The following is a 27870-nucleotide window of genomic DNA, read 5'->3' on the forward strand; positions in this document are numbered from 1 at the left end:
AGTCAGAATTTGTAACTTATTTTGATAAGGCCTTCTTCTAAGCAAAGTGGTGTTTTTCTAATCTCAGTCTTTATATCATACATTATAGTTATTTTTTCCATATACCAGTTTTTTACAACAATTATATACTGCTAGGATAAAGAAAATTTGATGTTGTATAACTTTTCCAGTGTTTTCTAGTGCTTTTAGAATGAAGAGCAAAATACTTTCCCCAGCTTATGAAGATGAGCATGGTCTGACCATTGACTCCCACCTTGGGGTTACTTCCCCCAGACTACCCTCACTGACCTTTTTACATCCTTGCGTTCGGCCTGCCCTCCCGTTTTTGACCCTTGGACCTCCTTGTTCCCCAGCCTGGAGTTGTCTCCCTCCCTTCCTTCCTTCACATAAGGCAGGAGATATCTTTCAAGTGGCATGGTTTATGTATTAAGTACTTGTGCTTCAGAATAATTAATTTTTAAAGTCTTGATGCAAATTTTAAAAATATTCCATTGGGTAAGAGTCACACAATCAAATAGAATTGTAATTTTCCTTTTGTGAATTTTTCATCTGATTAATTTTTATTTCATATAGCAGATTTAGCTACTGTCTCCTAGTAAAACTCACATAATAGCGTAACAAGTCTAAGCTAGTTTAACAGTATTACTATGTTGGCATAAGGTCAAAATAGTGCTTTTAATGTAAATATCCAACTATATTAAATCCCATCCCAGGACCATTTGGGACAAATGTAAGCTATTTGAAAACAAAGAAGACTTCTCAGCCTGTTATGGAAACAGAAGAGGAGTCTGCTGAAAGGATTCAGTTTCTTAAGAGCAGTGGAACCTCTATCTTGAGTATTGACAGCTTAGAAGCCAATGGTAAGAATTGTGGGGGATATAAGTTGACGGGTTAATTATGATGCTTATAATCAGAATTTTTAGAAAAATTAACTCTTAGCTCTCTTGAAGCCTCCTTCACTGAAGTGTGTGGACAGATTTAATATCTTCCCAGAAGGTTTAGAATTACACCTCTGGAGAATCCACATAACCTTACATATTATGAACACAAATCTATGTTTGGTGGTAAGAGAGTAGATGAAATATGTTACAGATTTTTTTTAAGTTTTGCTATATTATTTCAACAAATGAAGCATTAAAATTAATTTCTTCAAAATTGTATATGTTAATGAAATATATTTGTGCTTTCTATTTAGAGATAGTTTCTGAGCTCAATCATAGTGTTCTCGGATTGGGACTGGACACGTTAGAAGAGCAAGAGGAAAAAGAACAATTTTTTGCCAGGCTTGAGAAAGGCTTAACATCGTCCATTGATTATTCACGGTTAAATAAGGAATTGGATTCTAATGACTCCATACATTTTAAAGCTTTACATAGGTAATGTAAATACAATATAAACAAATCATTAAATAATTTTTGTGTCTTTCTATATTTTTATAAAGCTAGTATATGCATGTAATTAAAGGGGTAAACATTATAACAGGCAAAATTTAAATCTTGTTTTTAATTCTATTTCTGTTCATTATTTTGATCAGGGTGTGTGTGTTTATGAGTGTGTAGAATATGATTGGTATATATATATTGATTGGAATACATTTGTATTTGAGCCTTTAGATATCTAAAATTTCATGCATGATATATTTTTGAGGTGAAGAGCATATTGCTAAATAGACCTAACCAGGAAAGTAATTTATTAAGTCATCCAGGTAGCTATTAGAAACTCAGGGGAGGGACTTCCTTGGTGGTCCAGTAGTTAAGACTCCATGCTTCCAACTGGAGGGGACACAGGTTTGATTGCTGGTTGGGAAGCTAAGATCCTGCATGCTGTGTGGTACGGCCAAAAATTTTAAAGATAAGATAGGAACAAAAAGGGAAAGAGGAGCCAGGGAGCGAAGACAGACTGGTTTGTGTCCTACCTTTGTGTATGGTTCGCCCCAAAGATTATCAGGAAACCTCATTTATCCTGGAGATTCTACTAGTTTACTGAGCTGGTGCTTCGTGCATGGCATAGACCTTTAGCATTCTCAAGATTTGTGAGACCTGATATCTTTAATATCCTCAGTTTTAAGTTTTCCATCTAATTTTGAAAATTATAAATGGAAGTCAGATTACAAGTTTAAGATTTTAAGAACACCAAACTGCAATTAAATTAAGGCATACCCTCTGGTCGTTAGAGTGCCTGGTCTCCTCAGGATGCTTAGTTTCTTACAGAGAGTGGACAAAGCAGTGACTGTCATGAACTACGTGTGGTCTGAGATTTTTACCCTACTTGCAAACTAAACTATGGTTTTATGGATGCTGACAATTGACAAAGATTCTTGGGTCAGAAACAAAATGACTTTCTTTTGACACAAGAAGGACCCAAGTGCCATGTTGATTTGCCTCACTTTCCCTTGTCCCACAAGGTTCATGGGATCCATGATGGCTCTCCACCCATGTAGTGGGTTGCTTTGCGGACAGGGTCACTGAACTTGGGGACTCTGTTGCTTTTTTAATAAGTAGAAACAAGCCTGCTTTGAGGGCAGAAATATTGCCTGTCTTTCAGAGTTGATCACTGCAACTCTTGAGAAATGACCTAGGAAGGAGGGATGACTTACCCAGCAAGAACATGGAGGGACCCTAATGGCCCATGGTGATTGCCTGTCTTAACAGTGACAACACAGAATAGGCATACACAGGTTTGCTGGCCACAAGTTTTTGTCCCTTTGTAGTATTAGTGTTTTCTTGTTCTTAACAATGTTCCTAGAGATCTCTTCAAGACAGACTAGAGATCTCTTCAAGAAAATTAGAGATACCAAGGGAACATTTCATACAAAGATGGGCTCAATAAAGGACAGAAATGTTATGGATCTAACCGAAGCAGAAGATATCAAGAAGATGTGGCAAAAATACACAGAAGAACTGTACAAAAAAATCTATACGACCTAGATAATCACGATGGTATGATCTTTCACCTCAAGCCAGAATCCTGGAATGCAAAGTCAAGTGGGCCTTAGGAAGCATCACTACGAACAAAGCTAGTGAAACTGATGGAATTCCAGTTGAGCTATTTCAAATCCCCAAAGATGATGCTGTGAAAGTGCTGCACTCAATATGCCAGCAAATTTGGAAAATACAGCAATGGCCACAGGACTGGAAAAGGTCAGTCTTCATTCCAATCCCAAAGAAAGGCAATGCCAAAGAATGCTCAGACGACCACACAATTGCACTCATCTCACACACTAGCAGAGTAATTCAAAATTCTCCAAGCCAGACGTCAGCAATACATGAATCATGAACTTCCACATAGTCAAGCTAGATTTAGAAAAGGCAGAGGAACCAGAGATCAAATTCCCTACATCCACTGGATCATCAAAAAAGCAAGAGAGTTCCAGAACAGCATCTACTTCTGCTTTATTGACTATGCCAAAGCCTTTGACTGTGGATCACAACAAACTAAAATTCTGAAAGAGAAAGGAATACCAGACTACCTGACCTGCCTCCTGAGAAATCTGTATGCAGGTCAAGAAGCAACAGTTAGAACTGGACACAGAACAACAGACTGGTTCCAAATCGGGAAAGGAGTACTTCAAGGCTGTATATTGTCACCCTCTTATTTAACTTATATGCAGAGTACATCATGAGAAATGCTGGGCTGGAAGAAGCACAAGCTGGAATCAAGATTGCCAGGAGAAATATCAGCCTCAGATATGCAGATGACACCACCCTTATGGCAGAAGGTGAGGAAGAACTAAAGAGCCTCTTGATGAAAGTGAAAGAGGAGAGTGAAAAAGTTGGCTTAAAGCTCAACATTCAGAAAACTAAGATCATGGCATCCAGTCCCACCACAGTATGGCAAATAGATGGGGAAACAGTGGCAGACTTTATTTTTTTGGGCTCCAAAATCACTGCAGATGCTGATTGCAGCCGTGAACTTAAAAGACACTTGCTCCTTGGAAGAAAAGTTATGACAAACCTAGATAGCATAGTTAAAAAGCAGAGACATTACTTTGCCAACAAAGTTCCGTCTAGTCAAGGCTATGGTTTTTCCAGTGGTCAAGTATGGATGTGAGTGTTGGACTGTGAAGAAAGCTGAGTGCTGAAGAATTGATGCTTTTGAACTGTGGTGTTGGAGAAGACTCTTGAGAGTCCCTTGGACTGCAAGGAGATCCAGCCAGTCCATCCTAAAGGAAATCAGTCCTGAATATTCACTGAAAGGACTGATGTCGAAACTGAAACTCCAATACTTTGGCTACCTGATGTGAAGAGCTGAGTCATTTGAAAAGACCCTGATGCTGGGAAAGATTGAAGGTGGGAGGAGAAGGGGACAACAGAGGATGAGATGGTTGGATGGCATCACCGACTTGATGGACATGAGTTTGACTGAACTCCAGGAGTTGGTGATGGACAGGGAGGCCTGGCATGCTGCAGTCCATGGGGTTGCAAAGAGTTGGACATGACTGAGCAACTGACTGAACTGAACAATGTTCCTAATTATGATATTTCTACTCGAGAACAGCCTAGTCAGAGTACAGTGTAGTACTGAGTATATGGTGTTTGCTGCTACTGTTATTAGAGTTTATAGTTTCTTGGGCCTCCTAATGATCTCACTAAAGACTTGATTAGGGGACTGAAAAAGGTAGAACTGATTCTTTGGTTTGAAAAAAACACAGTATATGAACTAGTATATCCAGTATAGTTAAAACACCTTGCTGAGTGTTTATTGGTTTAAGGCTCTCTTTCAGCTTCCATTTTAGGATGAAATTGCTTATTAGCATGGAAATGTTGCCTGGAAGGTTTTTTTTCTGGCTTCCACATATACTTGACTGATTCTTACAGCTTGTGGGCCATTCCTAAGCTGTAGTGTAGAAAGGCTCTCTGGGCCCTGAGAAATATAAGGCACACATTTATGTATAAAATTGTATATATTTGTGTATAAAGTTAAGAAATGTGGCATTTTCTGCCCCCACCCATATTTGGCTACATGTGGCTACAGTTAGTTTCAGGCTTGGAAGATCCTTCATTTTTAAAACATTGCCTTCATAATTTCCAGATTTTTAGCTTTTGCTAGAACAAGAGTACTTAAGAATAAATACATAATGTTAAGAGATTTTTAAAAAATTATTCATAAAAGATTGCATGGAAATATTACTAATGTGCGATATTAAATATTTTCTAGTAATCAAGCTAATATGCAGCCAGGTGAAGATAAACATGAGAATGAATCAAAACATGAAGAACTTGCAGGTAATTTCATAGGTTTTAAAATTTACACTATCTGAAAAGATAATATAGCTTTTATTTTTAATTATTTTTCTCTTACCTTGGAAGGAGCTTGAACAGGTAGAGTGAGTTTCTTGTGTCACAAATGGAGCTACTAAGAAATTGTTATAAGAGCAGGACTGTTTTGTTTGTTGGGAGTGGATAGTGGACCTATTGGGAAGACAGAAAAAGGAATTTTTATCCTAGGACCCAGGGTATGTGTACAGCCAGGATAAATACCTCCAAAGCATGGTTAGGGGGATACATCTTTTTCTGTCTTTTGATTTTAAATTTGTCTGCGTTTTAATATTTTAAATGGTTTTCTTTTGGTAGTGTATAGCTGAGTTCGGTTTTATATCCAGTCAGAGAATCTCAGACTTTTAGTTGAAATGTTTCTGCCCTTTGCAGAAAGGTATTCATTGGTATGGTTATTTGCTGTTCTGCCAGTTTGTTTCTTTCCATCTTTTTGTTGTTATTGCTTTTGTGCTACATTTTATTGGGTTGAGTATTTATAGCATTCCATCTTATCCCTTCTTCTGGCTTGTTAGTTGTACTTCTTCGCTGTACTTTTTTTTACAGTTGCCTTATGATTCACACTGTGCCTGTGCATCTTTACTTCATTAGAGCCTACTTTAGAATAACATTATGCCACTTTATGTGAATTTCAACAGCAGTAAACTTCCCCCAACCTTTTTGCCATTTACTTCTACATCTTCTACATACATTTTCTTTTATGTTTCTTAAAAACCCCACAGAACATCAGTATTAGTTGTTGAGGCTGTCTGAGCTCAGGTTGGAAAAGAATTTCCGGACAGAGCATTTCAGAAGGGAGTGAATTTATTAAGAACAAAGAGCAGAAATAAAGTGGGTACAGCAAGCACAGTGGGCCAACAGATGGGGGAGTCGACAGTTTTTGTGGGTTAATAGCCAATTTTTATAGCCTTTAGATTCTTGCTGGATGGTTGGCATTAGGTGATGGGTTGGGGTGCTATAGGCTACTTACTGGAATGGGCATCTTTGCCTAATTGGTAGTCAGGAAGCTTGATAGTGATTATCAGAGTGCTTTTGGCAAGGTTACAAAGGGGCTCAGTCAGCTTTGGAGGTGTCCTCCTGTGGTGCAAGGCTTCACACCTGTGGCCTTGGGGAAGGACTCAACATTATTATTGCTTTTAATAGACTACTGTAAATCTTATACATAATATAAAAGTCTATATTTATACTTATTCACATAGTTTCCATTCCCAGTGAAGTTTTATACTTTTTATTTTGAAATGAATCTTTAAAATTTATTTTTAAGTTAACTTACAATTAACATATATAATTTATTAGGTGTACATCATGATGATTCAGTATCTGTATACATTGTGAAATGTTCACCATAATAAGTCAAGTTAGCATCTGTCACCTTCAGTTCAGTTCAGTCGCACAGTTGTGTCTGACTCTTTGCAACCCCATGGACTATAGTACGCCAGGCTTCCCTGTCCATCACCAACTCCTGGAGCTTACTCAAACTCATGTCCATCGAGTGGGTGATGCCATCCAGCCATCTCATCCTCTGTTGTCCCCTTCTCCCACCTTCAGTCTTTCCCAGCATCAGGGTCTTTTCCAGTGAGTCAGTTCTTCGCATCAGGTGGCAAAGTATTGGAGTTTCAGCTTCAACATCAGTCCTTCCATTGAATATTTAAGACTGATCTCCTTTAGGATGGACTGGTTGGATCTCCTTGCAGTCCAAGGGACTCTCAAGAGTCTTCTCCAACACCACAGTTCAAAAGCATCAGTTCTTCGGTGCTCACTTTCTTTATAGTCCAACTCTCACATCCATACATGCTGCTGCTACTACTAAGTCACATCAGTCATGTCTGACTCTGTGCAACCCCATAGATGGCAGCCCACCAGGCTCCCCTGTCCCTGGGATTCTCCAGGCAAGAACACTGCAGTGGGTTGCCATTTCCTTCTCCAATTCATGAAAGTGAAAAGTGAAAGTGAAGTCGCTCAGTCGCGTCTGACAGGTAGTGACCCCATGGACTGCAGCCTACCAGGCTCCTCCAGCCATGGGGTTTTCTAGGCAAGAGTACTGGAGTGCCTTGCTATTGCCTTCTCCGCATCCATACATGACTGCTGGCAAAACCAAAGTTTTGACTAGACAGACCTTTGTTGGCAAAGTAATGTCTATGCTTTTTAATATGCTTTCTAGGTTTGTCATAACTTTTCTTCGAAGGAGCAAGCATCTTTTAATTTCACAGCTGCAGCCATCATCTGCAGTGATTTTGGAACCCAAAAAGATAAAAGTCTGTCACTGTTTCCATCGTTTCCCCATCTATTTGCCATGAAGTGATGGGACTGGATGCCATGATGTTAGTTTTCTGAATGTTAGGTTTTAAGTCAGCTTTTTCTCTCCTCTTTCACTTTCATCAAGAGGCTCTTTAGTTCTTCTTCACCTTCTGCCATAAAGTTGGTGTCGTACGTATCTGAGGTTATTGATATTTCTCCCAGCAATTTTGATTCCAGCTTGTGCTTCATCCAGCCCAGCGTTCCTCATGATGTACTTTGCATATAAGTTAAATAAGCAGGGTGACAATATACAGCCTTGATGTACTCCTTTCCCGATTTGGAACCAATCTGTTGTTCTGTGTCCAGTTCTAACTGTTGCTTCTTGACCTGCATACAGATTTCTCAAGAGGCAGGTCAGGTGGTCTGGTATTCCCATCCATTTCAGAATTTTCCACAGTTTGTTGTGATCTACACAGTCAAGGGCTTTGGCATAGTGAATAAAACAGAAGTAGATGTTTTTCTGGAACTCTTTTGCTTTTTCCATGATCCAGCAGATGTTGACAATTTGATCTCCAGTTCCTCTGCCTTTTCTAAATCCAGCTTGAACATCTGGAAGTTCATGGTTCATGTATTGCTGAAGTCTGGCTTGGAGAATTTTGAGTATTACTGTGCTAGTGTGTGAGATGAGTGCAATTATGTGGTAGTTTGAGCATTCTTTGGCATTGCCTTTCTTTGGGATTGAAATGAAAACAGACCTTTTCCAGTTCTGTGGCCACTGCTGAATTTTCCAAATTTGCTGGCACAGTGAGTGCAGCACTTTCACAACATCATCTTTTAGGATTTGAAATAGCTCAACTGGAATTCCATCCCCTCCACTAGCGTTGTTCGTAGTGAGGCTTCCTAGGCACTTGACTTCGCATTCCAGGATGTCTGGCTCTAGGAGAGTGATCACACCATTGTGGTTATCTGGGTCATGAAGATCTTTTTTGTACAGTTCTGTGTATTCTTGCCACGTCTTATTAATACCTTCTGCTTCTGTTAGGACCATACCATTTCTGTCCTTTATTGAGCCCATCTTTGCATGAAATGTTCCCTTGATATTTCTCATTTTCTTGAAAAGATTGCTAGTCTTTCCCATTCTATTGTTTTCCTCTATTTCTTTGCATTGATCACTGAGGAAGTGATCTTATCTCTCCATGCTGTTCTTTGGAACTCTGCATTCAAATGGGTATACCTTTCCTTTTCTCCTTTTCCTTTAGCTTCTCTTCTTTTCACAGGTATTTGTTAGACGTTGTCAGACACTCATTTTGCCTTTTTGGATTTCTTTTTCTTGGGGATGGTCTTGATCACTGCCTCCTGTACAATGTCATGAACCTCCGTCCATAGTTCTCCTGGAACTCTATCAGATCTAATCCCTTGAGTCTTTTATCACTTCCACTGTATAATTGTAAAGGATTTGATTTAGATCATACCTGAATGGTGTAGTGGTTTTCCCTACTTTCTTCAATTTAAGTCTGAATATGACAATAAGGAGTTCATGATCTGAGCCACAGTCAGCTCCCAGTCTTGTTTTTGCCGACTGTATAGAGCTTCTTCATCTTTGGCTGCAAAGAATGTAATCAGTCTAATTTCGGTATTGACCATCTGGTGATGTCCATGTAGAGTCTTCTCTTGTGTTGTTGGAAGAGGGTGTTTGCTATGACCAGTGCATTCTCTTGGGAAAACTCTATTAGCTTTTGTCACCTTCTGTCACCTTACCTAATTGCAAAAAATTATTTTTTCTTGTGATGAGAACTTTTAAGGTCTGTTCTCCTAGCAGCTTTCAAATAGTTATGATCTACTATTATTCTGAGTTTCTATCTAGTGGTATTTTTCTTCACCATGTAAAACCTCCCTAGCTTTTCTCATAGTGCAGGTCTGCTAGGAATAAATTCTCTCAAGTGTTGTTTGTCTGAAAGTACATTTTGCCTTTGTTTTTGAAGAACACTTTTGCTTGATACAAAATTGTAGGTAATTTATTTTCTTTGAGCACTTTAATGATTCCCTTTTGTTGTCCTCTAACATTTCTCATGAGAAGTTATTGGTAATAACTTACTGTGATTTTGTGTATATAGTGTCTTTTCCCTCTATTTGAAAATTTTTCTCTTTAGGCCAGTTTTATGGCAGTTTGATTAGGATGATCTTGGTGTGCTTTTCTTATGTTTATCTTGTTTGGAGCTGGTTGAGCATCAATAGATCTGTTATTTTATGGTTTCCATCAAAATAAATGTTTTTGCCATTAATTCTTCAAAATCATGTCTGATTTCCCTTGCTTTCTGATCCTAATTGCAAGTATGTTAGAAAGTTAAATTTTGTCCCAAAGGTCAAAAGACTGTCATTTTTTAAAGCTTTTTTCCTCAGCTTTAGTTTTATTGCTAAGTTTTCAAGTTCATTAATCTTTTTTCTTCTTTAATCTCGTTATTCATTGTTTTTTAACTAGAAATTTCTTTTGGATCTTTTTTTTTTTTCATTTCTTTTAGTATATTTCTTCATGTTCTTTGTTTTCAAGTCTTCAACACTGAGTGTATTCTGCGATCCCAGTGTTGTTTATTTGTGGTTCTCTTCTAGTTGCGGTGACTTTCTCCTCCTTTTAATTCTAGTGAATTTTTAATTGAGTGTTGAATATGTTATAGATTGTTACATTGTTAAAATGAATTTTGAATTTTGTTTTCATCTTTTCAACAGTGTTGAGCTTTGTTCTGGCTGAAAGGTTGATCTTTTCAAGGCTTTTCTTTTGCTTTGTTAGGGGAAGTCCAGAGTAGCCTTCAGTTCAGTTCAGTCGCTTTAGCAGAGTTTGACACTGCTACTGAGACATAGCCCTCTTGATATTTTCACTGGATGCCCCTACTGAACAACAAGGATTTTTTCTACTCAAGTTGGTTAGAGCTTCAAAATCACTTTTTCCTGTGCAAAATATGGAAATTGTCCAACTTCCAACATCCCACTTGTTCTTTGGTCAAACTACACTTAGATGATTCAGTATGCAGGAAAGACTCAAGGGGGCCCCCTGCAGATTTCTATTGCTTTGTTTCTGAAAGTCGCTCAGTGGAGTCCAGCTGTTCGCAACCCCATGGACTATAGAGTCCATGGAATTCTCCAGGCCAGAATCCTGGAGTAGATAGCCATTCCCTTCTCCAGGGGATCTTTGCAACCCAGGGATCAAGCCCAGGTCTCCTGCATTGCTGGCAGACTCTTTACCAGCTCAACTTCCTCCCTTTATCACTTGCCTGCAGCTTACCTTGTCTTTTCAGTATTCTTATCTCTGTTTTCTTAACACAGTAAGACTGTCCTGATCTCCCTGATCCTGCTTTGCACTCCAGGATGTATGTACCTTCTAGTAAATGTAGACTCAGCTCACTTGTTTATCTTTCTTAAGAGTCATATTTTTGCACTGCTGGTTGTCCAATTTCTGAAAACATTTGTTTCATATACTTTATGCATTTTATGCATTATTTTGGAATAGGAAATAACAACCCTCTCTGGTATTCTTGCCTAGAAAATTACTCAGATAGAAGAGCCTGGTGGGTTACAGTCCATGGTGTTGCAGAGTTGGACACAACTGAGTATGCATGTACTCATTATTTCCAAAGTCCTTGAAATACAGTATGATACAGGTGAAAATCCTCTAGATTCCATCATAGTTAAAATTTATCAGCCAAATATTCTAACAGAGAAGGAAAAAATATCTCCTACATTCTAAAAGAATATATCTTTTAGATCTTTTACATTAAGAATTGTTGCTTATTTTCTGTTTTTGCAAATTGTATTTTCAAAGTTACAGATAGAGAGTATATTAGTAGAAATCCCTAATGTTGAATGTGCAGTGTCTTCCGGTCAAACAGATCTGGAGTGTAAAAATTGTTCTTGTTCAGTCACTTAGTCACGTCCTACTCTTCGAGACCCCGTGGTCTGTAGCTTGCCAGGCTTCCCTGTACTTCAGCATCTCCCAGAACTTGCTCAAACTCATGTCCATTGTGTTGGTGATGCCATGCAGTCGTCTCGTCCTCTGTCATCCCCTTCTTCTCCTGCCTTCAGTCTTTCCCAGCTTCAGGGTCTTTTCTAATGAGTCAGCTCTTCACATCAGGTGGCCAAGGTATTGGAGTTTCAGCTTCAGCATCAGTCCTTCCAATGAATATTCAGGACTGATTTCCTTTAGGATGGACTGGTTTGATCTCCATGTAGTCCAAGGGACTCTTCAAGAGTCTTCTTTAACACCACAGTTCAAAAGCATCAATTCTTTGGCACTCAGCCTTGTTTATGGTCCAACTCTCACATCCATACATGACTGCTGGAAAAACCACAGCTTTGACTGTATGGACCGCTTAGTAATGTGTGTACTTTTTAATATCCTGTCTAGGTTTGTCATAGCTTTCTTCCAAGGAGCAAGCATCTTTTAATTTTATGGCTGCAGTCACCAACTGCAGTGATTTTGGAGCCCAAGAAAATAAAATAAAAATTAATATTCTCATTGTTTTCCAGTGTGAAAGAGCTGGTGGATATTATTATCTCTGCTATTTCTCATATGAGAACCACCTTCTCAACTGGGTTTTATTCTTCCATTTTTATATAAACTTAATTTCCCTTGGTGTTTCTTTCAGAAATTGCTGATTCATTGTTTCCCTCCCTTTTATTTCTTGTCTGTCTTATTTCTCTGCGTGTCTACCAATGGCATTTCCTTATTGCTTCAAACCTAGTTTATTTGTGACAAAATTCCTGAGATTGGTCTTTTATATGTTAGACAGTAATATTTGCCTACAGACTATTCCGTTACTAAGTGCCAACAAAATGTAGTTCTGAAAAGTGCACATTAGATTAGTACATTTCTTAAATAATATTTGGCTATTTATTAACTTTTAATTCAGATTAAGTATAACACAAGCTATAATACTAACAAAGATAAATTATTACTGCTCAACATAATGGCTAAGACTATCATACAATGCATATTATATAACAATAACTCTTAATCTCAGCAATTCTCTGAAGTAAATAGTTATTGTTCCTACTTTATAGCTGGGAAACACGAGGCAAAGAGTTTGTGACTTGGTTTTGGTTCTACAACTGAAAAATAGTTGAATCAGAAGTTGAATACAAGTCTTCTGGTTCTGGTCACGCCACAAGCACTGTGCCCGAGTATCTGAACTGTTTCTTGTACTGCTTCTTTGAGCTGACACAAACACTGCATCCTCTTCCTTTGATTTTAGAAAGTTCCCGAATCCCAAGTAGTTGTTTAAGTTCATGTCATACTCTCCTGTAGGACTTCCCTGTAGCTCAAATGGTAAAGAAGCTGCGTGCAATACAGGAAACCTGGGTGCAATCCCTGGGTCAGGAAGATCCTCTGGAGAAGGGAATGGCAATCCACTCCAGTATTCTTGCTTGGAGAATCCCATAGACAGAGAAGCCTGCAGGGCCACAGTTCATGAATACGACTGAGTGACTAACACTTACTCACTTACTTACTATACCCTCCCATATGTGTTCCCTCCTTGTTCATCATCTTTACTTTGGAGAAGGAAGTGGCCACCCATCTTTACTTCAGCAAGACTAATTCCTGAGGTACTTAAAATTCAGTGATTCCCACTAGAATATGAGAATGTTAATCATCTGATATTGGTCGTAGCATCTAGAATTTAACACAAGGTAATTTCTCTGTAACTGTTACGTGAATTAAATTAGGTCTACTGATACTATAAAATTCCAGGCAGAGTTCTTTTTCGGATAGAAGAAAAATAGAAGTGAGCTTCTCAGCCTTAGAATATAGATACTGTTGTAACTAATCAACCAACCTAGTTTATCTACCTAAGTCACAATAGCCATGTTCTTCCACCCTTATATACCTGTGAACTGAAATGGAGCTATTTCTGTAGGTAGATCTCACTGGGAACATCTCTGTTTAACTTACTCATTTTCAGACTTCCATTGTTAATCTCCATTCAGAGGAGACTGAAAGACGGTCATTCCAGAAGCAGACTCTCAAACCTCATGCAGTCTCCGCCCATCAGGCCATCCTGTCTCTGAACGTGATCTAATTTTTGAAATACAAATAAGATTATGAATGATCAGTTCTATTCTGAAAAGGCCATTCTTGTTCTGAAGCCCACAAATCTCACTCATTCCTTCAACTGGAGGGCTATAAACAACCAATTAAAAATTGATGATAAGATCCTGGCCAGACAGTTTCTGCCCATCTTCATCATAAGAAGCTTGATAGTATTGTGTTAACTGGACAGACCTTTGCCTTCTGCTGCAGAGTCATTGAGATAATAATTGGAGACTTGAGCTGAGAGATGCCTAGTACTGGGAAACAGTGAAGGTCATTAAGGCTAGTATTTTCCTGAGGGAGGTGTCAGAGACAGAGCTTTCATAAGTACTGCTTAAGGGTAACAGTAGAAATAACTGTGAAGACTAAAAAAATCAATGTAAGTAAAATCCAACCTTTGTTTAAGCAAGTCTAGATTTTTCAGAAGTGCTGCCTTTTAGAAGTAAGTAATTTGAGATTTTTATCTTTAAAAATCAAGTAACTGCAGTTTGTTTTAAAAGTATATACTACTTTGAACACCTCTAAAAAATTTTAGTTGGAAAATAATATATATAAAAATACAATAAAAAAAATGAAACTGATAACTACTTAAAAGTACAAAAAGAAAAGCCCACCCAAGTCTTAAGAATTGAATTCTCATCAATCTTTTCCTCAAAATAGTGTGTTCTTAAAGATATCCTCGTGTTAGCATATAAGTAAATTAGTCTTACACAGACTTCTTTTGGAAATCAACAGTCTTTTCCTGGGAATTTGACTTTTTTGACTATATGATTCTTGTGGTTTTTTTAAAACTATTTTCTTCAGAAAATTATAGTGATGATTTTGAAGATGAGGAGGATGTTGATGCACCTTTGACTCCTAAGGGAGAGACTAAGTCCAAAGAAAATTCCCAGTCAGAAAAAACCAATGTACCCAAACAGGTATGTATCAATTATATGTTTGACAGTTTGGAAACTTCTTTCATTACCTTAGCTGACTACTCACTGTTGCTCTAAAAAGAGCTCGAAATACAGAGTTCTTTATAGTCTTGCTCATTGTTGTAAAGTTATAAGTCTCTTAATATTCAGACCCTTTCTTAACTCAGGATGTCAATTTTAATCTTAATAAAATACATGGCAATTGATGGTTTTCTGAAAGATTTCTTTAAGTTTTGAAGATTGAAAATTTCATTAAAATCTCAAATCTTGATTTTTAAACAGGTATATTAAACTGTACTTTTCTTTGGTTGGTCTTGTCCTAGTAACATCACTATTGGCATAAATATTCCCTCCCTAGTATTTATGCCAATAGTGATGTTACTGTCTGAAACTGGGCTAAGATTGTAAATTAAATTAATATTGTTAATTGTCAATTAAATTATTCAGTTCACATTCAGGGATGTTGTACTCTAATTCTCTCATTTCTCAGTTTTTACCAAGACATGCCAGATAGAACTTATCCTTGAAGCTACCTAATAGTAGACAGTTGCTGTTATAAACTAGTGATGTTATTATGGAGTTCAATAAAGAGGATAATTTCTCAGCAAGGTAGATGAACAGATGACATCAGGTACTTTAAACAAGGCTCGCAAAGGCCTAAATTATTTGCTGGTAATCACCAAGGTTCTGAAGAGACTTGCAGAAGTTCTCTCACTGCTACATTGTCTAGTCTTACAGAATTATCAGTGAATGAGCATGATGAAAGAAATCCAGAAAGCATATTGAGCTTTTCATAATGGGGTAAAGGGCTGGCTTTCAAGTTCTGTTACTCTTTGCAGTGTAGTCATTTCATATAAGTTCAATTTCAAATCATATAATTTTCTTTTTTTTAATTTAGGAAGAAGAAAAAACTGGCATGCTGGCTAATGGTAAATATGTGTATTCATTAATTTTTGTAGGCAAACAGTTGGTCTGTTCAGAATTATATCTAATTCTGAGTAAATTACTGTTTCTGTTTTTAAATAATTTCCGATGAATTAAAATTTATAGATTTTCCCAATATGTTCTTTATGCCTACCTTAAATTCTTCCTGTTGTATTTAAGGATATATGTTTTTTAAAAACCCTGGACCAAATGCCTTTATGGATAAATTTTACCAAACATTCAAAGATGATTAATGTTAATCCTCCTTAAACTCTTCTTTAAAAAACAGAAAAAAAGGGAATTTTTTCAAACTCATTATGTAAGACCAGCATCACCTTGATACAAAAGCTAGACAAATATTCCTCAAGAAGACTACAAATAAGCAATTATATTTGCAGTGACATCAAAAAGAATACAAGTTTAGGAATAAATTTTAAATAGAAAAATATTCTGTGCTCACAGATTAAAAGAAATACTACTGTTAAGATGTCCATACTATCCAAAGTGATCTACAGATTCAGTGAAATTCCTATCAAATTCCAGTGACATTTTTCACAGGAAAAAAAAAATTCTAAAGTTTTTATGAAACCACAAAGGACTTCACATAACCAAAGCAAGCTTGAGAAAGAGCAGAGCATGGAGGCATCACACTCCCTGACTTCACAATGTATTACAGAGCTATAGTAACTAAGACAGCATGGTACTGGTATAAAAGCAGACATAAAACCAGTGAAACAATAAGTCCATGCGCCTGTGGTCACCTGATCTTCAACAAGGGTGCCAAGAATATAAAATGAGGACAGATAGTCTCTTCAATACTTCATGTTTAGAAAACTAGGTGTCCACATGGGGAAGAATGAAACTGGATCCTTACCTCATACGAAAGTCGACTCAAAATGGATCAAAGATTTAAATATAAGACCAGAAACTGCAAAAATGAAAAGAAAAACATAGGAATACAGCTGCTTGATGTTATACTGGGCAATAATTTTTTGGATATGATCCCCAAATCACAAGCAAGAAAAGCAAAATAGCTAAATGGGATTGAATTAAACTAAAAAAGCTTCTAAATACATAGCAAAGGAAAACAGCAGAGTGAAAGGCAGCTTATAAAGTAGGGCAAAATATTTATGAACTATATGTTTGGTAAAGGATTAATATCCACAACATACAGAAAACTCAATTCAGTAACAATAACAACAAAAATTAAAAGTGAACAGAGGACCCAAATAGACATTTCTCAAGATATTCAGCTGGACAAACAAGTGTGTGAAAAATTACTAAACTTTAATAATCATCAGGGAAGTACAGATCAAAACCATAATGAGATATCACCTCACACTTGTTAGATGATTGTTATCATAAAGAGGAAAAATAAGTTTTGGCAAGGATATAGAGAAAAGTACTCTTGCCTGAAAAATCCCATGGATGGAGAAGCCTGGTAGGCTACAGTCCATGGGGTCGCAGAGTTGGACACAACTGAGCAACTTCACTTTCTTCTTATAAGGAAGAGAGAATTTCAGTACACTGTAGGTAGGGACATAAATTGGTGCAGCCATTATGGAAAGCAGGATAGAGGTTCCTGAAAAAAAATTAAAAGTGGAACTACCTTATTATTCAGAATCCCACTTCTGGATATATAACTGTAAGAGATACCTGTACTCCCATATTTGTGTGTGTGCTCAGTTGCCAAGTCATGTACAACTCTTTGTGACCCCATGAATCATAGCCCACCATGCCCCTCTGTCCATGGGATTTTTCCAAGTAAGAATACTAGAGTGGGTTGCCATTTCTTCCTCCAAGGGATCTTCCCGACCCAAGGATCGAACCTACTGGGTCTGCAGCATTGGCAGGCAGATTCTTTACCCTGAACCACCTAGGAAGCCCCGCTGTCATATACTGCAGGATTATTCACAATAACCAAGATGTGGATAGAACTTAAATGTCCATCAAAAGAGGAATGGGCAAAGAAAATGGAGTATATATAGCTTTAAAAAAAAAAGGGAAATCCTGCCATTTGCAGCAAAATGGATATATGTGGAGGTATTGCAGTAAGTGAAATAAGCAGATGAAGATGCATACTGTTTATCCTTACTTATATGTGGAATCTAAAAGTGTCAATATCCTGGAAACAGTAGAATGATGGTTACCAGGGGCTGGGTTTGGGCCATATGGAGGTTGGTTAACGGGTAAAAGTAAGTTCCGGATATCTGATGTGCAACAGTGTGACTGCAATTAATGTATACTTGAAACTCGCTCAGCAGGGAGATCCTAAGTGTTCTCATCACATACACAAAAATGGGTACATGGATATGTTAATTAGCTTGATTTGGTTGATTACTTTCTAGTGTATCAGTTCAGTCGCTCAGTCGTGTCCAACTCTTTGTGACCCCATGTCCATCACCAACTCCTGGAGTTCACCCTAACTCATGTCCTTTGAATCAGTGATGCCATCCAACCATCTCACTCTATGTTGTCCCCTTCTCCTCCTGCCCTCAATCTTTCCCAGGATCAGGGTCTTTTCGAATGAGTCAGCTCTTCTCATCAGGTGGCCAAAGTATTGGAGTTTCAGCTTCAACATCAGTCCTTCCAATGAACACCCAGGATTGATCTCCTTTAGGATGGACTGATTGGATTTTATAGTGTATATGTTTATCAAATCAACAAGTCATAGATCTCAAATATATACAATTTTTAATCAGCACTATGTGTCAATAAAATTAAGAGAAAAAGGGTTTTTTTTTGTTATTTTCCTCAGCCCTTTGCCTTTTACATATAAATGTATATTAGACTTGTATTTCGGAGAAGGCAATGGCAAGCCACTCCAGTACTCTTGCCTAGAAAATCCCATGGACAGAGGAGCCTGGTAGGCTGCAGTCCATGTGGTCACTAAGAGTCAGGCACGACTGAGTGACTTCACTTTTCACTTTCACACATTGGAGAAGGAAATGGCAACCCACTCCAGTGTTCTTGCCTGGAGAATCCCATGGATGGGTGAGCCTAGTGGGCTGCCATCTATGGAGTCGCACAGAGTCAGACATGACTGAAGCGACTTAGCAGCAGCAGACTTGTATTTAAGCATAGATAAGTTTTGATGTAAGCCTATTCTGTTGTATATAAGAAGAAAATCATTCTTGTTCTAGGTATATAGTTATATATTCTTTATATGTAAACGTTTATCTTTGTTTTTATACAGATTGCATATGATTTAAGTATTTTATTAATAGAACCATACAAGCTTATTTATATTCCTAATATTTTTATGTTATTCCAGTAGTGCTGCTTGATTCATTAGACTCTGTTGCAGAAGTCAACCTTGATGAACAGGATAGAACAAAAACTAAGCCAAAGGCCCTGTCAGATATGACTGATAATGAAATGATAGGAACAGGTAAGAATGAGAAACTGTAGCTAGTCTCTAAACATGTAATATTTTGTGACTAATTGACTTCATTTCTGGGGGAAATATATATGATATATAACAATATATGTAATAACTATCAGTAAATTTACATTTTTTATTGAAGTATATTTGATTCAGTTATATATGTGTGTGTATGTAGACATACATACTCACATGTGTGTATATATATATTTTTAGATTCTTTTCTATTATATGTTATTACAAGATATTGAATATAGTTTTCCTGAGCTATACAGTAGGTCTTTGTTGTTTATCTGTTTTATATATAGTAGTGTGTATCTGTTAATCCCAAACTCCTAGTTTATTCCTCCTCTAGTAACCAGAAGTTTGTTTTCTGTGTCTGTGGGTCTGTTTCTATTTTGTAAATAGGTTCATTTGTATCATTTTTTAGATTCTGCATATAAGTGCTGTCATACAGTATTTATCTTTCTCTTTCTGACCTCACTTAGTATGATAATCTCTAAATTCATTTATGCTGCTTCAGATGACATTATTCAATTATTTTTCATGGCTGAATAGTATTTCATTGCACATGCACGTATGTGTGTGTGTGTATACATCGCATCTTCTTTATCCATTCATCTATTGATACACACCTAGGTTGCTTTCATGTTTTGAGTCTTGTAAATAGTGCTGCTATGAATATTGGAGTGCATGTATCTTTTTGAGTTAGAGTGTTCATCTTTTCTGGATATACGCCCAGGAGTTGGGATTGCTGGATCATACGGTAACTCTATTTTTAGTTTTTTAGGCAACCTCTGTGCTGATCTCCATAGTGGCTGCAGCAGCTTACATTCCCAACAACTGTGTAGGAGGGTTCCCTTTTCTCTACACTCTCTCTATCATTTATTATTTGTAAACTTTTTCATGATGGTCATTCTTTTTCATGGTGGTGTGAGGTGATATCACGTTATAGTTTTGACTTGGGCATTTCTCGAATAGCAATATTGAGCATCTCTTCATGTGCCTTTTGGCTGTCTGTATGGCTTCTTTGGAGAAATGTCTGTTTACATCTTCTGTTTGTTTTTGATTGCATTTTTTTTTCTATTGATCTGTTTGTATATTTTGGAAATTAAGCCCTTGTCAGTTGCATCGTTTACAAATATTTTCTCCCATTCTGTAGGTTTATGGTTTCCTTTTGTACAAAAACCTTGTAAGTTTGATTTGGTTCCACTTGCTTATTTTTGCTTTTATTTCTTTTGCCTTATGAGACCTAAGAAAACATTGATACAATTTATATTAGAGAATGTTTTGCCTATGTTCTTTTCCACGAGTTTTATGGTGTCATGTCTTATATTTTAAGTCTTAAGCCATTTTGAGTTTATCTTTGTGTGTGGTGTGAGGGTGTGTTCTAATCTTATTGATTTCCATGAGACCAACCAGCTTTCCTAACACTACTTATTGAAGAGACTATTTTTTCTCCATTGTATAGTCTTGCCTTTGTTGAAAATTAATTGACCACAGGTGTGGGGGTTTTTTTGGGCTCTTTATTCTGTTCCACTTATCCATGGGTCTGTTTTTATGCCAGTACCATGCTGTTTTGATTACTGTAGATTAGTAGTATTGTCTGAAGCCTGGAAGGTATGCCTTCAACTTTTTTTTTTTCCTCACAGATTTGTTTTAGCAATTCTGGGTCTATTGTGGTTCCATATAAATTTTAGGATTATTTGTTCTAGTTCTGTGAAAAATGTCATGGGTAATTTGATAGGGATCACATTACATCTGTAAGTTGCTTTGAGTAGTATGGCTATTTTAACAATATTGTTTGTTCCAGTTCAAGAGCATGGAGTAGCTTTCCATTTCTTTAAATAATTTTTAATTTCCTTCATCAGTATTTTATAATTCTCATCATGTAAATCTTTTTGCTCCTTGGTCGGGTGTATTCCTAGGTATTTAATAAATGCATCATTGAAAGGGGTTTTTTTTTTCTTTTTCTGATACTTAATGTTAGTATAAAGAAATGCAACAGAGTTCTGTAACCATGTATCCTGCTCCCTTGCTTAATTCATTTATTAGTTCTAATAGTTTTTGTGTGGAGTCTTCAGGGTTTTCTATATAGAGTATCATGTCATCTGCATGTAGTGACAGTTTCACCTCTTTCCTTCCAGTTTGGATACCTTTTGTTTCTTTTTCTTGTCTCATTGCTGTGTCTCAGACTTCCAAAATATGTCAGATAGAAGAGGTGAGAGAGCATCCTTGTCTTGGTCCATATTTCAGTGGGAGGGCTTCCAGCTTTTCACGGTTGAGTACTATGTTAGCTGTGGGTTTTTCATAAATAGCTTTTATCGTGTTGATTTATGTTCTCTCTATACCCACTATGGTGAGAATTTTGATCATGAATTAATGTTCAATTTTATCAGATGCTTTTTCTGCATCTATTGAGATGGTTATATGGTTTGTCTTTTCTTCTGTTGATGTGGTGTATGTATCACATTGATTGATATGTTGAACCATCCTTGTGACCTTGGGAGGAATCCAACTTGATCACAGTGTCTGATCCTTTCTATGTACTGTTGGATTCTGTTTGCTAATACTTTGTTGAGGATTTTTGCATTTGTATTCATCAGAGATTTCGGCCTGTGATTTTATTTTTTGGTACTGTCTTTGTCTGGTTTTGGATCAAGGTAATGGTGGCTTCACAGAATGACTGGGGGAGATTTCCCTCCTCTTCAGTCTTTTAGAAGATCTTGAGAAGAATCAGTATAAGTTCTTTCTTTTGTCTTTGTTAGAATTCCCTAGTGAAGGCATCCAATCTGGACTTTTGTTTGTAGGGAGTGTTTTTTTAATTACAGATTCTGTTTCACTTCTAGTAATTGGTCTGTTCACATTATCTGTTTATTCTTGATTCAGTTTTGGTAGGCTGTATCAACAGTAAAATTTTCAATCTCACATTTTCTACCTTTTTTTAACAAGTTAAATAGTCTGAACTTGCTAATGGTGACACTTTATGCCTAGAGGCTGAGTAAAGTGTGTTTTAAAAGAAATACTTGTTAATAAATGCTGTTGATACAAAGCATGGTACTGAGATTAAATTTAATTTCCTGTGTCTCCCCCCCAATTCTGTTAAATTTGCTATATGTAGGAGAAGTGAGACTGTTTTTATGCTTTTCCATAGTTCCTTCTGGGAAGGAAAAAGCTAGATCACATACTGAAATTCTGAAATGTGTAGGACCATCTAGACTTGACTAAAAGTTGTAGAGACCTTTAAGATAGTGCCTTTTCAAACTTTCTTAAAGCAGTGAACTGTTACCTACCTCCCAAATGGAATCTTAGGTAGTACTCTCCATATAGATACAAAATATATTTTATCAGTATAAATATAAATGTTTACATTTGTGACATTCAAAAGCTAGTGAGAACAGTAATGGTCTTTTGAAATTTTTAAAATTAAATGTTGCAGATACTTGTTACATTGTTATATCATCAAATTTCCAGTATGTTTGTATATATTTTTATTGTATAATATGAAAATATTTTTGGCTTACCACATAAACAAGTGCAAATGGGATCTTTTCAGCTTGCTTTTGCAAGTCTTAGGTGACCAATATGGTCAACTAAGTCAACCCAGACACTAGTCAAAAAAAGAGCAATAGAAATGGTAAATCACTAGCCAACTCTGAACATCTGCTTATATTTTAATTTTACTTTTTATTTCTTTTTGGCAGTATCATATACTTTTTTTATGGCAGTATAATATACTTATAGTAGAATTCATGAATCATCATAGTGCAGTTTGATGAATTTTCAAGTATTGAACACATTCATGATCACCACCAGATCAAAAAACAAAGCATGATCAAAACCTCAAAGTCCACTCAAAACCTGAAAGTCCACTCACATCTCTTATTTCTAGTCATTGCCATTCTAAGAGTCACCACTGTCTTGTTTCTTTTACTTCCATTTTAAAATGTGAATATAACAGTTACAAAGTTAAAACAACAACAAAAAATTGCAACAGAAGTTTTCCATCAAACATTACTGGTTTACTTGTTCATTTCAGTTCAGTTCAGTCGCTCAGTTTTGTGACCCCATGAATCACAACACGCCAGGCCTCCTTGTCTATCACCAACTCCCGGATTTCACTAACTCATGTCCCTGACTGAATATTCTGCCGTGATGGAAGCATGTGCTGGGCACATGTTCCTCAGTCTTATTACTGTTTTTATTTAAATACTTGTCATATGTGCTCTGATAGTCTGCTTGCACTGTTTTCAGTAAATAGATATGGATTCTTTTAAAAAACAATTGTATTTTTTTTTCCACACTCTATACTTTATTTAAAATTAATAAAATGATAAAGACAGTCACAAGCAAATGAAATTCAGTACATTTAGCTGGATAATGTAAAAATTTACATATTCACAAGCACATAGCTTGCATGAAAACAAAGCCAGAGGAAAGAGTTAATCACTCTGCTCCTCATATTTTAAAATGAAAATTCAGACATCTGTGGAACCCATGCTTTTCTCTGAATGAAAATCAGAGCAGTTTGAAAACTTCTGCTGTACATTATACTAAAACTCAGAAATAAAAAACATATTGCTGAAAATAGAAACTCTAATATGATCTGGGAAATTATATAAAATTAAAATTTTGGGGGCTTATTTCTTAAATATTCTTGATTCTGAAATAATTTGGTGAGTCAGTTACTAGAAGAGTAAAGAGTATGACCTTACTGTCTTTGGTCTTGGATTCATATTTCCAGCCTTGCCAGTTACCAGCTGGGTGACAGTGGACAATTAGTGCCTCAAAGTCTGTTTCCTCTTCTTTAAAATGACATCATTTGATGATCAATTGAGATTATGTATAGTGCCTAGCATACTGCTACAGTTCAACGAGAAGTAGCAGCTCTGTGGTTCTCATCACTTTTATTTCAATACTGTTAATAGTCAAATTATAATGAAAAAACCTGAAGACATAAATACCTTTTGACTATGAAGTATTAAATTTACCTAGTATTTACAAAAGTACACTGGAAAATTTTCAAATCAGAGTTTGAGCTTGAATCAAGAACTGAAAGTATCAGTGCTTCCTTTGTTTCCAATGCGTCTTCCAGCCTTAAGCAGGCTCAGTTTAGGTGATGCTGCTGCTGCTGCTAAGTCGCTTCAGTCGTGTGCGACTCTGTGCGACCCCATAGACGGCAGCCCACCAGGCTCCCCTGTCCCTGGGATTCTCCAGGCAAGAACACTGGAGTGGGTTGCCATTTCCTTCTCCAGTTTAGGTGATACATTGTCAAAAATTTTTCTCTCTCTCTCTTTTTTTTTTTTTTATTAATACTGTTCATGAAACTTGTGCTTTACTGTCTTAAAAAGGTTGGTAACTATAAAATGATGGTCATATCTAGGCTTTTGCTTGTTTTCATTTGTCTCAAGGGCAGGGAGCATTTTGTGCCATGGTTGTGTGACTGGAGCAGTCACAGGAGGACAGTGTTGCTTCATGACTAGACGCCTGCCTCTGCCCAATAGGATCTGACACTTCTCTGCCTCTTAAAGTGGAAAATATAGTGGGTTTTTGACTTGTGGTAATATATAAAATACATGCAAGAAGTCAGCCCTTTTCTCTCTATAAAATGCATAAAAAGATTTTAACATAGAAAGGACCTGACAAAATATTTGAAGAGATAATAGCTGAAAACGTCCCAAACATGGGAAAGGAAATAGTCAACCAAGTCCAGGAAGCACAGAGGCGTCCCAGGCAGGATAAACCCAAGGAGAAACATACCAAGACACATAGTAATCAAACTGATATAAATTAAAGGCAGGTAAATTATTAAAAGCAACAAGGGAAAAATGACAAATAACATACAAGGGAACTTCCATTAGGCTATCAATTGATTCCTCAGTAGAAACTCTACAAGCCAGAAGGGAATGGCGTGATATATTTAAAATGATGAAAGGAAAGAACCTACAATCAAGAATACCCAGCAAGACTCCTTCCGGTTTGATGGAGAAATCAAAAGCTTTCTAGATATGCACAAGTTAGGAGAATTCAGCACCACCAAACCAGCTTTATAACAAATGCTAAAGGAACTTCTTTAGGCAGGAAACAGAAGGAAGAGAGCTATAGAAAGTAAACCCAAAACAATTAAGAAGACGGTAGTAGGATCATACATCTCAGTAACTACCTTAAATGTCAGTAGACTAAATGCACCCACCAAAAGACCTAGACGGTGGATGAAAACTTGTGCCTGTCTGCACTTCCACTTACCACATCACTCTGCTTGACACACCCCCATTGTGTGTAATTATTTTATTTTGTTAATCATGTTCCCATATGGCTTGCAATTGTAATTATCTTTTATTTTTTGTTTGGCTGTTGATTGTGACAACTGATAAACATCTTTTACTCTTGTGATTATGTGACTATTACTTAATACCATTGTATCATGATTGGTCAACAGCAAAATAATAGAACTCTTTATCACCAAAAATAGGATCTAATAGAAAAACCTGTAATCACTTTAAAATCCAGATGCATATCAGAATTATCTTGAAGTTTTTTGAAAAATACAAATGCTCAAGTATTACTCTTTTTCTCCGGAGCACCAGATATGTTTCTGATGAGCAGTCATGTTTAAAAACAACATGATGATCTTTTACTTTTATCTAGTATGTTTCACTTTTTCTATTTCATATTCAGTGTTCCCATTTCATTTAGTTTATGTTCTCCAGTTTCTCCATCTCTTCTTTTTTTTTAATGTTCTTTCTCAAGCCTTTATCAAGTGTAGTAGAAAAGCTTTTGTATACATATATATATTTTAGAAAACTTATGAATTTTTGCTTAACTAAAAAAATTATGACATTCTGATTCCACTTGTTTGACTTAGTATGAATAGAATGCTAGATTTCCAATTAAAGGGCTTCCCTGGTGGCTCAGATGGTAAAGAATCTGCCTGCAGTGTGGAAGGCCTGGGTTCAATCCCTGGGTGGGAAGATCCCCAGTATTCTTGCCTGGAGAATCTCCCAGGACAGAAGAGCCTGGCAGGCTACAGTCCATGAGGTCGTAAGAGATTGATGGTCTACAGTCCATGGGGTCACAAAGAGTCTAAAAAATAGATGATGCAATAAGCGACAAAAGTTTACTGTATAACACAAGGAACTATAGTGAATATCTTGTAATAATATATGATGAAAAATAATTTCAAAAATATGTGTTTGTATAACTGAATCACCTTACTGTGCATCTGAAACATTGTAAGTCAACTGTACTTCCACAAAATATATATATATTAAAAAAAGGTCAACATCTATGACCCTGAAATTGTTTTTAATATCAGTTGGATTAATGATTCAAATTAGGAGACAAGTACCTTTCCCTTGCTCTGTTTTCTGAGCAGCATCTAATGCTTCCCTATCTTCCATTTCTGATTTTTAGCTTTCAGGTAATTTGCTTTTCCACGTTTGCTCAGCTGTTACTTTAAGCCAAAACCTCTTCTTCCTGGCGCCTCATGCCAGTTAAATTAGGTCTGCGCGTTCAGTACTGGGACGCTGTTTCCCATTGGGATCATTTCTTTTGTGCATACTCAGCAGATACTAAGCATCCAGGTATTTCTCTAGAGGAGGAAAAATGTCTTCTGTCTTTTTCATTTCTTCATAAAAATTAATTCTCTTCTCCCTTTGAGTCTGATAGATGGTTTGGAGAAAAAATTAGGCTTACTTTAGCAGGCAAGATTGTTTTCCTCAAGTCCTGCTGAACATCCCTGCCACTTAACTGTTAGTGATTCTGAACTGGCGGTATCCCCCACTTTTAAAATGTATTTATCTGTTTATTTCTTTGGCTGCATTGGGTCTCAGTTGCAGCCTGTGGGATCGTCCATGGTGGCGTACGGATTCTCTGGCTGTGGCGCACAGCCTCTGGAGTGTGCAGGCTTCAGTAGTTAGAGCACTCAGGCTCTCTAGTTGTGGCACGTGGACTCGGTTGCCCTGCAGCATGTGGGATCTTAGTTCCCCGACCAGGAGTCAAACCTGCATCCCTTGCATTGCAAGGTGGATTCTTAACCACTGGACCTCCAGGGAAGTCTCCTTCACTTTTTTGTTTTTAGTTTACTTAAGCAAATTTATTCCATATTGGACAGGCTCCAAATAGCAGTGGTGACCTGATGACCTGAAGCAGCAGATGGAAAGCTATTCCATTGTAAGGCATTCTTACATAATCACATGTGGTACTTGGTGCCCTCTTACATTTAGAGTTGAAACTAGTTCCTCAGAATTTTATACTATGCAATTTACAGATTATGTAGAGAAAGAGGAGGTTGTATATATGCTCTTTTATCTTTAGGCATTAATTAATAGTCATAGTTATCAAGAGAACAGGAGTCTGATCACCCTATTTCTCTTGTTTTTTCTACTCTTCTATAATGCTTTTATTCTTCTAATTTTGAAAATTCTGTTGTTAATAATGAAAAGTACAAAGTGAGTAAGAAAATACTCATAAAAATCTTACATCATCATTGTCATTAGATTCTTTGAATTCTTTTCTCCAGAGTTTATTAGTTGGTGGGAAAGAGAAGGAGGTTAATAGGGAAGAAAAAGTGAACTGTTACATGAGCTTCTTTGTTTTGGATAACTGGGTGACTGATCATGCCATAGCCAAAATAGCAGATACTGGGAGCAGAACAGATTTTGTTGGGGAATGTAATTAATTCACTTGAGGATGTATTAGATGTGATTTGCTTATAGAACAGTCTATATGTCTGTTAGGAAGTTCAGTGTTCACAAAAGAGATAGAAGATAGACTAAACAGAAGACACAGGTTTGGGAATCAAATGTTTATAGGTAATTACTAAGCAAAGGGTGTTAATGAAATTATCTATCACCCCCCACACACACACACATACACCCATAAAAAAGAGAGTTTGAAGATGGAGCCCTGAGATGAGCTATTTACCACAGAAGGTGGAAAAGCAGCCATCAGAGCAGTGAGAAGAACAAGAAGGTGTTATACAGAGGAAACAGTCCCAGGAAAAGAGCAGGGTCACATGTCTCACAGGGCAAAGAAACTTTTTCAGGCTGAAGA

The 27870-nt window shown here is 36.9% G+C and overlaps 1 protein-coding gene across 2 annotated transcripts in view; it reads left to right on the plus strand.

Annotated features, from left to right (window-relative positions):
• CEP162 (centrosomal protein 162) overlaps window positions 1-27870 on the plus strand; it is a 99949-nt gene that overhangs the window by 15115 nt on the left and 56964 nt on the right. For both annotated transcript variants that reach the window (XM_055433902.2, XM_055433903.2), the window contains 6 exons: window positions 714-860; window positions 1196-1376; window positions 5158-5225; window positions 14395-14510; window positions 15406-15436; window positions 18706-18822. In XM_055433902.2, the coding sequence (XP_055289877.2) occupies window positions 714-860; window positions 1196-1376; window positions 5158-5225; window positions 14395-14510; window positions 15406-15436; window positions 18706-18822 (660 nt within the window). The remainder of the gene's footprint in view (window positions 1-713; window positions 861-1195; window positions 1377-5157; window positions 5226-14394; window positions 14511-15405; window positions 15437-18705; window positions 18823-27870) is intronic.

This window comes from Moschus berezovskii, chromosome 10, assembly GCF_049115385.1.
Source record: "Moschus berezovskii isolate FMDL1 chromosome 10, NW_MosBer_1.0, whole genome shotgun sequence".
NCBI lineage: Eukaryota > Metazoa > Chordata > Mammalia > Artiodactyla > Moschidae > Moschus > Moschus berezovskii.